We start from the raw sequence: 15832 nt of genomic DNA, 5'->3' as shown, positions 1-15832 counted from the left end.
CATGTGATTACAACCAAAACAGGAAAGACATACAGTATAAAGGACAGGGACTTACCTAAGCTTAACCATTGCTATAGAAGCCATAGCCGGTGCATCCTATTTCCACGGAGGGTCTACCACAGTGAATTTGCCGAGATTTAACATTTGTTAATAACTTCTTGGTCAAATTTATCAGGTCCTGTTTCGGAACAGTTTCCCACCCTATCAGATATCTCTTCTGATTATCCTGATTGATTATTGGGATGTCTGTCTGATATGGAGCCAAAATCTTGATGCATCAACCCTTCTTAAGTGTTGAAAGAGCTTATTTTTACGTCATTGTTTGCTGATTGTTCTGGGCGTTGCCGTGATGTAGAAATTTTTGGTATTGTCTTAATGCTCCGCACCTATGCCTTTGTGTGTGTCTCTTATAAACAGTATCCAGAAGGTAGCTTTTGAGTATCCATCATGTGGGAAAAAAATACAGCTCCCGGAAATAAAACAAAAAGGATAAACAAAAAAAGAACTTGGCAAGGTGAGAGCAAAGTAGGGCGAACCGGGTAATGCTGCCAAGGACTTGTGTGAAAAGGGGCATTGTAGGTCAAGAGTAAACAAGACACCTCTTTAAACTTATTGAAACTGATACTTGTTTTTATGGCGATTTATAAAAATGAGCAACCTCGGGTTCAATGCGGCTGCCTGAGTATCAGAAAAGGGCTCACTTAATGAGTAAAGCGGATATAAAACTACTATGGGAGGTATGTTGTAATAAAGTGATGCATACCCCTAACAGTAGCTGATACAGAAGACAAAGGCCCCAACTCCATAACAAAATTCAATATGGACCCCAATTGTCATACATGGTTCCGGATTCCCTCTTCACAACCTTTCCATGATCCTGGGGTTAATTCTTTACCCACTTGCCTGATAACAACACACTTACACCAGGGGCCTTGTACATGTTCTTGCCAATGAATCTTAACACGGACAAAATCAAACCAAAGCAAGCACCTTCGCTTCCCTATGGTCCCTTAGCAGCCAAACAATCTGATTCTATAGTATGTGTGAACTTTCAACCCAGTTAGTTAGAAACTTAGAAACTCGTGTAGTTTATTAATCCAACAGTGGCACCGTAATGGGCATCATAACCACCTCTTTAAATTATTGATAGTATTCTGTTAAGGTTATTGGAAAACCTTCTTCCATTGTGTAATGTATAGCATTGCCACCCATCAGATATTAACTCATTAATGTTACCTGAAGAGGGTGTAATCTAACATTAATCGTGTGGGGTACCGCAATGGGCACCGCAAACACCTTTGAAAATTGCCTTTTGATAGACTGCCATAAAGAACACTGGGATTCTGTTACAGGTTATCTGCTACAAGTACGGGAAGGCAGGGGCATGTGTAAGCAGACACTTAAAAACTTTAAAGGGTTTCTTGGCTTTGAGCAAACTTTTTTACATAGAGAAGAACATGGGGTTGGTGGCACTATGCCCTAATAGCATTGAGAACCCGATTTGATATTGCTTTTAGTGGGAAGTAAGTAGCCATCCAATACAGTTAGACTCTGGATTAAGCTAGTTGTTGGATTGCCAGGAACTGTTCTGCTAATCCAGAATAAAATATATTCTGGATTAGCAGAATAGTTCCTGAATTGTACAATAGCGGTAAGCACTAGCATAGAAAATAATGGTTACTACAGACTCTTGGCTGGTCTAACGTTGAAAGCGGTAATCGCCTGCTTTGTATTTACGATAAAAACGTGGGCTAATCTTTTCTCCATGCAAATAAAGCTGCTTCTGAGAGGCGGCAAAATGATATCTGTACTGAACGCCTGAATTACAGTCAGGACAAGAATTAATATTTACAGTTCATATTAATGCAGGAGATGGCGAGGGTCTGCCAACATGCTGTGCCTGCCTCACCCGTAGACTCCGAGCCTCGGCCAGATGGATATAGGCCAGGGAGTAGTGAGCGCTTACTTACAAGTTTATACAGTCATGTGTGAGTTGCATCCTGTGTTTTTTGTGTAGCGCATTCCACTCCACATAGTTACCGCGTCCCATCAATGTCCTTCTCTGTTCTCCTCGAAAAAACAATAAGCAGTACGCGGAATAAAGGGACACCGCCTCAGGAGGGCGCCAAGGAGATGATATTGTGATGTCACATACGGTAAAATTGTTGTATACGTATAATGGCGCTTTTTGTTACCTTGGACAATCCCAGCATGCAATGTGATCTAATCTCTGTTAGTGTTAGATTTCTTCCTGTATGGAGATGTTATTTGGTCACTGGATATTATATAGTTTTGTACGAGTAGTTTATTTTATTTTTTCGAGTGTTATTTTTTGATAGAGGGAATGATGTAAAGGGTTCTGTCTATCCTTCCTTCCACTAGGGTTGTCTATCTTCTATCTAATATCCATGAGACGACTCCATCACACAATGGCACATAGTGTGCCATCACCTGATGTAAGCCCCACCCCTTGCATGCTCGGGGTATATAGAGAGGATCTGGCCTTCTGATACATTCGGCAGCCGGCGTATGGGGGGACAGTTGTTCTCCAGGCCCTGCCTGATGTAGCACTGCACTATAGCCTGTGCAATTGGCTTGTACAAACTATGCTAATGGGGGGACAGGAACGCCACTCTCCCACAGTGCATGGCCGCCTGATGTAAGCCCCGCCCCTTGCATGCTCGGGGTATATAGAGAGGATCTGGCCTTCTGATACATTCGGCAGCCGGCGTATGGGGGGACAGTTGTTCTCCAGGCCCTGCCTGATGTAGCACTGCACTATATCCTGTGCCATTGACTTGTACAAACTATGCTAATGGAGGGACAGGAACGCCACTCTCCCACAGTGCATGGCCGCCTGATGTAAGCCCCGCCCCTTGCATGCTCGGGGTATATAGAGAGGATCTGGCCTTCTGATATATTCGGCAGCCAGCGTATGGGGGGGGGGATAGTTCTTCTCCAGGTCCTTCCTGATGTAGAATTGCATTATAGCCTGTGCCATTGGCTTTCTATGCTAATTGGGGGACAGGAACGCCACTCTCCCACCGTTCATGGGCACGTTCCAGGAATTGTGACTATTATACTCCAAAAAACTAGCGTGCAAGGGGGCACATTTATCATTCATATCACATCTTCTATCTATCTATCTCTTTTTTTATCTTCTATCTATCTGTCTACTATCTATCATATCTATCTATTAAAAGTATACATATATATATAATCTATCTATTCATCTTTTTTTAACTATCTATCTATCAATTTGTCATTTGTGAGATAAAAAAACTATTTCTGAATCCAAGGAAATACTTTAGATGCACTCATTTAGTGACCCCCTTCTTCCTTCTTTCTACTTGTAGATCTGGATGTCTATAAGCTGTGTCCTGGGGAAACAGTGCCCCTCGTGTCCTCTCCTGGTACTGCAGGCTGGGAGCCTACAATACCTGCTCTGAGATGACTGGGGCCGTGCAGGGCTCTCCATATGTTTGTTTTACACGACTCTGGAAGCAGAAGTAGCTGTTAATTATTTGTGAAGCCATTCACCTCTGTTCTCAGGTCACTGGCGGTGCGCGGCCCTAATTATCCATCCCCAACACAACGCCTTATTCTTCCTCCCAGGTCTGATATATTCACAGCCCAGGAAGCTGTACATACACCACGTACAATCTGTAGGTTCCTGTTATTTTACTGTGTGAGTGGCGCCTTGACCTGAAAAAGCCAAAAAAATGTTAAAAACCTTCTACACAACAGATGTAGAAATATTCGAGAACTAACCCAAATTTCAGTTTCCTCCCAGAAAATTATGTTTTCCATTGAAACAACTTCCTTCCTCCAGTTTCTAAATGAAATTTCATGTCCCTTATGGGAACAGCATGCGATGAAGAGGTTTATACACCCGGGAACAGTGAGTCCTTGTGGAGTCGCCGAAATCTCTCATGTGAGCTTATTATGGGGACCGTCTCCATGTGCCCAATTCATGAGGCTCCCACTAGGGCAACGGAATTTATTGTGAATTTTTAACCCCCCGCCTCCCCCCCACCAAATAAAAGTCAGAAAAAAAATCTATGTTCTTGTCATGATTTTTTCTTTTTTTTTTTTTTAAGAGGGATGCTGCAGTTTTCCTTTTTTGTTGTGCCGACCATTTTTTTTCAAAAGGTCCCATAATTGGGACTCACTCAGGAGACCAATGAACTTCAGCTACATCCTGGAGGACTCTACACAACCATGTATTACATTGTTGCCCATTCATTTTAATAATTGCCTTGTGGTACCATGTTTGTCCTGCAGTGGCCGCCAATAACCTCAACCTATCTCCTTGCTAGAAGGGACCGCCCCTTTTTAAAGGGGAACTCCAGTAAAAATAAATTTTAATAGTTCTACAAACTAATTCATCAAAATATGCCCAGAAAATATCTATCTGATAATAATTAATTAATAATTGAATTAAACAGGCCTGATTCATAAAGGTCTCATAAAATGTCTCTTCACTGCTGATGAGTGAGAGAAGAGAGACACAGACACATCCAGAGACTGCTGGTGCTACTAGAAAGTTTTCATCTTACCCCAAATGTTTTAGACACATCAGTACAGGTCAGAACTGCTCTATAATGTCCAAACAATGCTGATCTATAAGGTCCTTTATGACTCTGCAGATGCTTTTGAGTGAGAGAAGAGGGATACAGACACATGCAGAGCCTGCTGGTGCTAATAGAAAGCTTCTATCTCACCCCAAATGCTTTAGACACATGAGTACAGGTCAGTACTTCTCTATAATGTCCCATCAGTGCTGATCTATAATGTCCTGTATGACTCTGCTGATGCTTTAGAGTGAGAGAAAAGGGACACAGACACATGCAGAGGCTACTGAAGCTAATAGAAAGCTTCTATCTCACCCCAAATGCTTTAGACATATTGGTACAGGTTAGTGCTTCTTTATGATGCCCAGTATGACTCTGCTGATGCTTTTGAGTGAGAGAGGAGACACATAGACACATCCAGGGGGGGTTGGTGCTAATAGAAAGTTTCTATCTCACCCCAAGTGCTTTTTGCACATAGATCTCCTCTTTCTAAGAACTTTTTCCACAAAAAAGCGCTACACAACATGGAACTAGAGGGGAAGCTTTTGCGAAATTTGTAACATAGTCTTTATAGACTTTATTACACTGGTGTCTTCTGTAGAAGAGACCATTGGTCCCCCTAGGGCTTCAGGGCCTGGTGGCAGCATGCCCGCTGAGCTGTCCCTCTGCACGGTAGTCACACATTCTCCATCAGTGACCATAAGACCGACCCTGAAAATAGATTGTACTATCAGACGACAAACATATGTAAATGGCCGGTAGCGTGACTCTGCGTTATGTTTGCATTCACGTCCCCCGTCATGAGCTGCAGAGCTAAACAGAGGCCTGGGATTTGCATGCTTGACAAGTTAAGAAGCTCAAGCACCGTATTGCTGCCAAAAAGAAAAAAAAAAAATCATAGTGGACTTTTTTTTCGTACCCAGATAAAAATCATTGCAGTAAAGCTGGCTCCAGTTCTCAGTGCTGTGTGAAATGTGATCCAGCGCCTTGTGCGCCAAAAAGGAACCGGCCGGGGAGGAAGAGAGAACAGGCCGCTCACATCTCCAGCCCCAATAAAAGTTTACACATACTTTCATTTTAGAAATTGTAGCAACTGGAAATTTGCTTTGAAATGTAAATTTTTAGAACAGCTGGAAAAAATTATCCCACTCCATGTTAGGGAGCAAAAAAAAAACAAAAAAAACCCTCAAGCAATGAAAACATATAAAGGATACGGTGGGGAGAGGGAAAAACTATTCGCCTTAAAGGGAATAGAAAACTAGGGGAAAATGAGAAAAACAACTTTGTTGTCTTCAGCTCACGGAAGGATCAAATTACATGAACCCATAGAAGTCTATGGAGAAAGGAGGGGGAGGACATGGCATTGGAACTAAGAGTAAGTTGCTATCTTACCCAAAGTGCTTCATTCACACCAGTCCTGGTCTATAATGTTCTATATGACCCTGCTGATGGGTGAGAGAAGAGAGACACAGACACATCCAGAGACTGCTGGTGCTACTAGAAAGTTTCCATCTTACCCCAAATGTTTTAGATACACGAGTACAGGTCACAGCTTCTCTATAATGTCCCATCAGTGCTGATCTATAAAATCCTTTATGACTCTGCTGATGCTTTTGAGTGAGAGAAGAGGGACACAGACACATGCAGAGCCTGCTGGAGCTAATAGAAAGCTTCTATCTCACCCCAAATGCTTTAGACATATCAGTACAGGTCAGTGCTTCTCTATAATGTCCCATCAGTGCTGATCTATAAAATCCTTTATGACTCTGCTGATGCTTTTGAGTGAGAGAAGAGGGACACAGACACATGCAGAGCCTGCTGGAGCTAATAGAAAGCTTCTATCTCACCCCAAATGCTTTAGACATATCAGTACAGGTCAGTGCTTCTCTATAATGTCCCATCAGTGCTGATCTATAAAATCCTTTATGACTCTGCTGATGCTTTTGAGTGAGAGAAGAGGGACACAGACACATGCAGAGCCTGCTGGAGCTAATAGAAAGCTTCTATCTCACCCCAAATGCTTTAGACATATCAGTACAGGTCAGTGCTTCTCTATAATGTCCCATCAGTGCTGATCTATAAAATCCTTTATGACTCTGCTGATGCTTTTGAGTGAGAGAAGAGGGACACAGACACATGCAGAGGCTGCTGGAGCTAATAGAAAGCGTCTATCTCACCCCAAATGCTTTAGACATATCAGTAAAGGTTAGTGCTTCTCTATGATGCCCAGTATGATCCTGCTGATGCTTTTTAGTAGAGGGGCACAGACATATACAGAAGCTGTTGGGGCTTATAGAAAGTTTCTATCTCACCCCAAATGCTGTATACACATCAGTGCAGATCAGTTCTTCTCTATAATGGTGGTATTATCCTGATGATGCTTTTTAGTGAAAGAGGAGAGATACAGATTGTAGATTGTTGGAGCTAATAGTAAGTTTCTATCTCACCCCAAAGGTTTTATTCACATCAGTACAGGTCATTTCTTCTCTATAATTGCCAGTATGATCCTGCTGATGCTTCTTAGTGAGAGAGAAGAGATACAGATAGTAGATTGCTGGAGCTAATAGTAAGTTTCTATATCACCCCAAGTGCTTTATTCACATCAGTACAGGTCAGTTCTTCTCTATAATGGCCAGTATGATCCTGCTGATGCTTCTTAGTGAGAGATGAGAGACACAATTAGTAGATTGCTGGAGCTAATAGTAAGTTTCTATATCACCCCAAGTGCTTTATTCACATCAGTACAGGTCAGTTATTCTCTTTAATATTTTATTTGATCCTGCTGATGCTTCTGAAAGAGTAAGAGAGAGGGCTAGGAAAGGAGATTCCCCTTTACTCCCTGTGTGCAGTGTATGGGAGACATCATAGTTTCTAGTCTCCGACACCCAGCATTGATACAACAGCAGAGGAGAAAACCAATGCATGACATAATACAAGTTTATTATGTATTTTTAATCATTTTATCTACTTCATATTAACAGGGCACCGGCAGAAATTAGATGAGCAGACTAAACCAGGGGGCTTGTCGTTTTCTGAACGGCTCAGCGAACTGGAACAATTGCGCCGAACAGCGATGAGGGTCAGTCCACACCACCCGACCCCCACTCCTAACCCACGATCATCTCTGAACCACTCCACAGCATTCAATCCTCAGACACAGACTCAGATACAAGGTGAGTCAGATGACGCCAGATTATGTGAATTTTTTTTTTTTTTAATTTTTAAAATTATTTAAATTTTTTTTTTTTTTTAACTATTTGCTGTGGTTAATTCATACAAAAATGATCACCTTTCGGTGGTTTACACTTACTTCTTGGTTGTTCTTCAGCTTATTGCTCATGTACATAGCGACAGTATAATCTACTGGAGGAGTTTTCTGTTTAGTTAGAGCTGAAGTGCTCTCGTAGCTACATCACTTGAGATTCTAGTGGTCTAGGGAGTCACAACGAAGGTCTGAGGTTCAATCGGCTTTACTCGTAGATTATTGTCCACTTGCAATAGCTATTCCTAACGAGCTCACCATACACATGCATGCTCTGTTCAGCCGAGAGTGCATGTGTTCGCAATAGGGAAGAAGGAGTATGTAGCTGTCTGACGCCTCTCTTGATAACTTTGAGATTAAGAACATTACAATTCTTGACCTTAGCAAGGATAGAAACAATATATCAGAACAAACAAGAGATATCAAATTTTAGTCAAAGTTGCAGGAGGGGAAACAAAATCGAAGTTAAAATAAAATGAAATTCTCGGATCTTTTCTCGTAAGTATTCACAGAAAGTTTACATCTCATAATGACAGCAATAAATAATGTTGCTGCTCACTAAACAATAAAAATTGTTTTGAGTCAAAGTGGCAGGAAGGTGCACAAAATCTGTTAATAAGAATTTAGCCGAAGGGAGAAAATATATTAATATAAATTGTATCCCATATACAAAGTGTCACAGGTGCCCCCGGATTTATATGTGGATTAAAATGGGATGGTAAAATCTTTGTCCATAGCATCAGACTACGTAGCGTTTGTGTGTAGTCTGTTACCATAGCAATATAACTGTAAACTGGAAAAAGTTGAATTTTTTAAGTATTGCTATTAGCAAAGTTTAAATACACAGTTATACAGTTGTTATATTTGTACCCTATTGAATATTCTATGTAATGGATCTCGCTTTACAACAACAGGGCAGAGATTACTGTTGTAGGGGGCTTTAAAGGGAATCTGTCACCTTGTCTGCACTTTTGTAAGATGTGAGTAATATACCATGTGTAAAGCGGACTGAACATCCTGTTACACTATCCATCTTTACAAGAATCACACACTATTAGAGAGGGGGGGTATATAGTTTGTGTGAGGTTTAGTTGTGTAATGTCTTAAGCTCCGCCCCCTGTTGAAATTGTATAGGTTTTTATTGCACAGATTCATTTCACAGTGAAATTTACTACAATTTGCACATCAGAGAAGCCTCAGTCACATAAATATTCATGGAAACACTGAACCCGCGGTACATGTCATGGAGAACTGTAGAGCAAACACTTAACATGCCTGCAACGCTCTTTAACATCTGATCCAGGCAGGATTGAAGTTGCTGGACACAGGGCTAAAGAGACAACAGGTGACAAGTCCCACACGCAGGCACACATGTCCGACATAGGCCTCCAAATTCCATAGAAAACCCCAGGATATTAGGTTTATTACCCATGAAAAACATTTGTTTTTAAGTATTTATTTTATTTAAATTTCTTTGGTAATTTTTTTAAAATTCATTAAAATTCTTGACCTTAGCAAGGATAGAAACAATATTTCAGAACAAACCAGAAATATCTAATTTAGTCAAAGTTGCAGGAGGGGACACAAAATTGAAGTTATAATAATATTTTCTTGTAGATATTTACAGTAAGTTTACATCCCATAATGATAGCAATAAATAACATTGCAGCTGACTAAACAATAAAAATTGGTTTTAGTTAAAGTGGCAGGAAGGTGCACAGAATCTGTTCATTAGAATTTAGCAGAAGGGAGATAATATATTAATATAAATTGCATCTCGTATACAGACTAAGTATAAAAATAAGTTTAGATGAAATAAAAAGACTGATAATTAAATTATAGTTTGTAGTTAAAGATTATATTAAATACAAAAACAATATACACAACAGTATCTGAGTAAACAAGAAAATTTTTTATATCTGGCGTGCGGCATGTCCTACCCGGCGTAGAATTGGGGTATAACCTGCCCCAAGCCCACTCCACCACCACACCACCACCAGGCATGGCAACCTTCACACCCTTTTGAGCCCGTTTGGCATGGAGTCAGCTTAAGGGGCTAATTAGTCGCAATTCCTGGCCGTGTTCAAGGAGTTGTGACTATTTGTCATTTCTCATTGGGGGTCATTTACTAAGGGCCCGATTCACGGTTCCCCGACGTGTTACCCGAATATTTCCGATTTGCACCGATTTTCCCTGAATCGCCCCGGGATTTTGGCGCACGCGATTAGATTGTGGCGCATCAGCGCCGGCATGCACGTGACGGAAATCGGGGGGGGTGTGGCCGAGCGAAAACCCGAGGAATTCAGAAAAACCACCGCATTTTTTAAAAAAAATTGGTCGCATGGGCCATACTCACATGCACCAGGAAGAGATCAGTGAACTCCGACGCAACTTGGCGGACCTCGGCGCAGCAGCGACACCTGGTGGACATCGGACGCAGGACCTTCATGAATCGCCGGAAGACCCGAACGCTCGTCGGGAGAAGCCGCCGCTGGAACGCGAATGGACCGGGTAAGTAAATGTGCCCCATTGTATTTATTTAAAGTTGCATGAAGGTGCACAAAATTAAATAAGCAGATGTTAGCAGAAGGTTTAAATAAATACACAAAAATAAGTTAAAACACACAAAATAACACAGATAAAATATAGAGTTATTGCTATGTTAGTTCTCAACATTGTATTTGGTGAAAGCTGCAGGAAGGTGCTGAAAATCAATTTAGCAGATGTTAACAGAAGGTTTAAACAAATACACAAAAGTAAGTTAAAGCATACAAAATAACAGATAAAATATAGAGTTATTGTCATGTTAGTGATCAGCATTGTATTTAGTTAAAGTTGCAGGAAGGTGCTTAAAATTCATTTAGCAGATGTTAACAGAAGGTTTAAACAAATACACAAAAGTAAGTTAAAGCATACAAAATAATACAGATAAAATATAGAGTTATTGTCAAGTTAGTGATCAACATTGTATTTAGTTAAAGTTGCAGGAAGGGGCACAAAATTTATTTACAAAACGTTAACAAAAGGTTTAAATAAATACACAAAAATAAGTTGAAAGACAGATTATAACACTGGTAAAATATTGAGTTTTTATCATGTTAGAGCTCAAAAATAAATAACTAAATCAGTGTGACGTAAAATAAGCTGGTTGGGAGTCCGGCATCATACAGGGCTCTTGTGTGAGCTATTTTCCCCTGGCCACAGGCGGCACAGATCACAGCTGTTTTTCAGGGATCTTGTGTTAAAAGAAGTCTACCGAGAAGGCATTGCAGCAAGTGGTATGCACTAAAATAATACCGCCATGCGTGCGAGCCTCACTTTCACTACCGCTTAGAGGGATTTCATAGAAACAGCTGGAAAGCAGAAGTCTCTTTTTCTACCTGTTGCTGCAAATATTGTGCAAAAGACCACAAAATAGGAATTATTATATGTCATGGAGACGAAGGAGAAGTCGTTAAGAATCTAAAGTATATGTTCCTTATGTGGCTTAATCCCAGAGACATTGTTCAGATGCAATCCTAAAGAGAATGTCCTTCTAAACCCAAGAAATCATCAGTCCGAATCACTACATATAAATATGAATCGTTGTAACCTGGTCTGACCACTACACAGAGCATGGCGCTGTCTGCTTCCTACTTCCTGTCCACCTCCATTTGTATAGTGTTCTTTCAGTGTGTAATACTTAGTTTTTCCTGTGGGGGTGCTGTAGGGAAGTTAATATGTTCGGCACATGAATAGTTATTCATTGGTGTTCCGGCATGGGCATGATTTAAGGTCAGATTATTGTTAAAGGGATTCTGTAAGACTACCACTAGTATGATTAGCGTGTGGTAAAATTAAAAAGTAGAGGATACTCACTGCCCTCTGGCTCAGTTTCTATCAGTACGTCTTGACCAATCACAAGATATTGTGGTCCAAGACCAGTGATATCTCTGCCTATCCTTTAGATAAGTAGGGATTGTTCAAATTGGGATTCCCCTTTAAACATATGTCCTCAGTGTTCAAGTAGCAGAGAATCCCTTTCTATTAGGTTACATCAATATCATAGAGCTTATTACTGACAAGTAGTGACTCTGTTTCTGGTAGTCTGTACCCACCCATTTTTTATATTGTCGGCCATTTTGAATAATTGGAAAGTATAGCTACAGTGACCTGCACTGACTGGGAATAATCATGAGCTTTAGAAAGATAGGTGACAACTCTTGAATCAGCTAACCACTCTTGAGTCAACAATCATGGTGACCACTCTTGAGTCAACAATCATGGTGACCACTCTTGAGTCAACTATCACAGGGACAACTGATGGTGTCCGCTCTTGAGTTAACTATCATGGTGACCACTCTTGAGTCAACAATCATGGTGACCACTCTTGAGACAACAATCATGGTGACCACTCTTGAGACAACAATCATGGTGACCACTTTTGAGACAACAATCATGGTGACCACTCTTGAGACAACAATCATGGTGACCACTCTTGAGACAACAATCATGGTGACCACTCTTGAGACAACAATCATGGTGACCACTCTTGAGACAACAATCATGGTGACCACTCTTGAGACAACAATCATGGTGACCACTCTTGAGACAACAATCATGGTGACCACTCTTGAGATAACAATCATGGTGACCACTCTTGAGTCAACTATCACAGGGACAACTGATGGTGTCCGCTCTTGAGTTAACTATCATGGTGACCACTCTTGAGTCAACAAGTATGGTGGCCACTCTTGAGTCAACAATCAAGATGAACACTCTTGAGTCAACTATCAGAAGGACAACTCATGGTGTCCACTCTTGAGTCAATTGTCATGGTGAGCACTCCTGAGTCAACTATCAAGACCCTTCAGGCCCCGCCTGTCAAAATTATTCTGGAAGGTTCACCCTAAATCAACCCCTAGGAAATAGACCTTAGTAGCGTCCAAATTGGGTTGTTTGTCTGCTGGACATTATTGATTTAGAACTTTGACCCACTGGGGAATCCTCTGGTCCTCTGGTGGGTCAGTCCAACACTGATGGTGCCCATAAGAACCATAAACCAGGGGGTATTTGCTTCTTTATTGTGGGGGGGACAATCTTGGCGCCCTCTAGCTTAGGGATAGGGATATGTCTTGGCATCAGATTTCTCTTAGACACTGGCAGGGTTATACAACGCGGCCTCGTGAAATTTTTTTTACAATATGCCGCCCGCCGCACAACAGCGAAAGTACACCTGTTAATATGAAACATCTAACCAAACAAGCAGCGAGACAAAAGACGGCGAAGGAAGAAACACCACATCAAATGCTGGCGTGGTTGAAAGATTACCCTGCTCTCTGTAGACTCAGGCAACAAAGCCGCATATACGGGAGGCGCGCTCCTTAGGCATGCAAAACCATGCAAAGTGATATTCTTGTTTTGTGAAACGCGCTTTGTAGTCTCCCAGGTGCATGGAGGGTTTTTTTTCTTTTGCCTGACAGGCGGGATGCCTGCGACTAATCTTCTAAAAACGTCCTTATTCTGAAATCCCAGCGAGGCCACGGAGACCGCATTTCATCCCTCAAAAGTTCAATACAACATTATTTTAAACAATTTGTATTAACACTAAAACATAGGAACCCAAAATGCGTTTCACAACTAATTAATTTTTTATTCTTACCAAACTTTTTCCTAAAAAAAATTATAGCATACAACATCCCTGATAAGGCTCAAGGGTAAATTCCAGGTTTTAGTTCCTGAAATTTTAGCAATTTTCGGAATTTATCTAAAAAAATCAATTGTTTTGCTGCTATAACAACAATAGAACTGACTTTTCATCGACCAATCGGCGAGGGGTGGCATTTGACTTTTTGGGTGGGAATTTGTTATGTACACTAGGTCAATGGACAGCAAAAACCGGACAAATGCATCTGTGTCCTACTGATGGGCAAGACACTTTGTCCAAGTGACCTCACTAGTTGCTCACATCATTTTCGTGATGTTAAATAATGAAAATCATAGTGAAAGTAATGAATAAAAGCACCGTACTACTTCCACATGGTGCCATATTATGTCCACATGGCACCATATGGTGTCCAATAGCACTTTACTGTGGCCATGTAGTGCTGTACTTGGACTAAATAGCACCATATTGGCACATTTACCCGGTCCAGTCGTGATCCCGCGGCTCGTTGCCCAACGAGGATTCTGGTTTGCCGGGATTCACTAAGGTCGTGCGCCCGAATTCCTGCAGGTGTTGCTGCTGCGCCGAGGTCCGCCGGAGTTCACCTTCTTCTTCCCGGTGCATGTAAGTGCTGATCTTGCAACACAGTTCTTTTTTAAAATTCTGCGGTTTTTCCGAATCCGTCTGGTTGTCCGACGGCCACGCCCCCGTTTCCTGTCACGGCACCGATGCGCCACAATCCGATAGCATTCGTCAAAACCCGGGGCAATTCAGCGCAAAATGGTGCAAATTGGAAATATTCGGGAAAACCCGACGGAATTGCGGCCGCTGGATCCTTAGTAAATGTGCCCCATTGTGTCCACATTGTGCCATACTGGGTGTAAAAGCTGTATACAGTGGCAGTGTAGTTCCATACAGTCCGCTTATAGCAACGTACAGTCTACATAGCATTATACTGCTTGCACATTGCATCATACTGCGCCAAAAAAGGCTCTATACTGTGTCCACATAGTACCCTTCTGTGCCAAAACATGTACAGAAGTGCACATAATGCTCATTTAGCACCATACAGAATGCAGGATATTAGTAATTGGGGGAGGGGGGGTATCACAGACAATAAAGACAAATAGGGAATTGTTGTGTGAAGTTTGGCCGCTGTAAAAGGGGATTTCCATACTCGGCAAACTGAGAGTATTTAGGGGGAAACCCCGTGGAGCGCTCTCGGTGCGGTGCAGACACCCGGAGCGCTTATAATATGTTACTGTATGACAAGTATTTACTAAAGATAGAAAGTTCTTTGTTCTTTCTATCAATAATATGTGGAGATGTTTGCATCAGAGTTGTAATGTTTCTGTGGTAGGTAGCTGCACTGCTGCAAAATAGTCACATGCATTATGGACCGAGGAAGTGACGTCCAGTGCCCAGAGGAAGTGACATCAGGTGGTTAGAGGAAGTGATGTCCTGTGATCAGAGAAAGTGATGTCCAGTGTCCACAGGAAGTGACATCCTATGGTCGGTGGAAGTGACATCCTATGTTCTGAGGAAGTGATGTCCAGTGCCCAGAGGAAGTGACCTCATGTGGTCAGAGGAAGTGATGGCTGTGATCAGAGGAAAATAAATCATGTGGTCAGAGGAAGAGAAATCCAGTGTCCAGGGGAAGTGACATTGAATGTCCAGAGGAAGTGACGTCCTGGGGTCAGAGGAAGTGACATCCTGTGGTCAGAGGAAGTGACATCCTGTGTTCTTATGAAGTGATGTCCAATGTCCAGAGGAAGTGACATCCTGTGCCCAGAGGAAGTGATATCCTGTGGTCAGAGAAATTAGCATCCTTTGGTCAGAGAAATTGACATTGTGGCATCAGAGGAAGTGATGTCCTGTGGGCAGAGAAAATTAAATCATGTGGTCAGAGGAAGTCAAGTCATGTGGTCAAAGGAAATTAAATCATGTGGTCAGAGAAAGAGACATGCAGTGGCCAGAGGAAGTGACGTCCTGTGGTCAGAGGAGGTGATGTCCAGGAATCAGTGGAAGTCATGTCCAGTGGTCGGAGGAAGTTATTTCTGTGGTCAAAGGAGGCGACGTCTAGGGGCCAGGGGAAGTGACATTTTCTGGTCAGTGGAAGTTACATCCTGTGGTCAGAGGAAGTGATGTCCTTTGGTCAGAGGAAAAGTGACACATTTGCTCACAGGTTAAAGGACCTTTACCCCTCCTCATGCCTCAGTGGAGACATGCTGTGATTTCATGTGATCAGATACATACATGGGGTACATTTTGCAAATGCTAGTTAGTAAATGACCTTAGATGACATTACATTACAAAAGTGCTGAATGGAGATAAGAAGGCATGGACTTGGCC

General features: G+C 41.8%; 1 protein-coding gene across 5 annotated transcripts in view; it reads left to right on the top strand.

Moving 5' to 3' along the window:
• The window catches only part of RUNX1 (RUNX family transcription factor 1), a 180587-nt gene that overhangs the window by 137998 nt on the left and 26757 nt on the right, over positions 1 to 15832 (top strand). For 4 of the 5 annotated variants that reach the window (XM_072138719.1, XM_072138720.1, XM_072138722.1 and 1 more), the window contains one exon: positions 7556 to 7747. The exons of the other annotated variant lie outside the window; for it this stretch is intronic. In XM_072138719.1, coding sequence (XP_071994820.1) covers positions 7556 to 7747 — 192 coding nt within the window. The remainder of the gene's footprint in view (positions 1 to 7555; positions 7748 to 15832) is intronic. 5 annotated transcript variants of the gene reach the window in all.

Source organism: Engystomops pustulosus, chromosome 2, assembly GCF_040894005.1.
Source record: "Engystomops pustulosus chromosome 2, aEngPut4.maternal, whole genome shotgun sequence".
Classification (NCBI taxonomy): Eukaryota; Metazoa; Chordata; class Amphibia; order Anura; family Leptodactylidae; genus Engystomops; species Engystomops pustulosus.
Note: the sequence above shows the minus strand (reverse complement) of the source record. Positions and strands in the feature narration are given on the sequence as shown.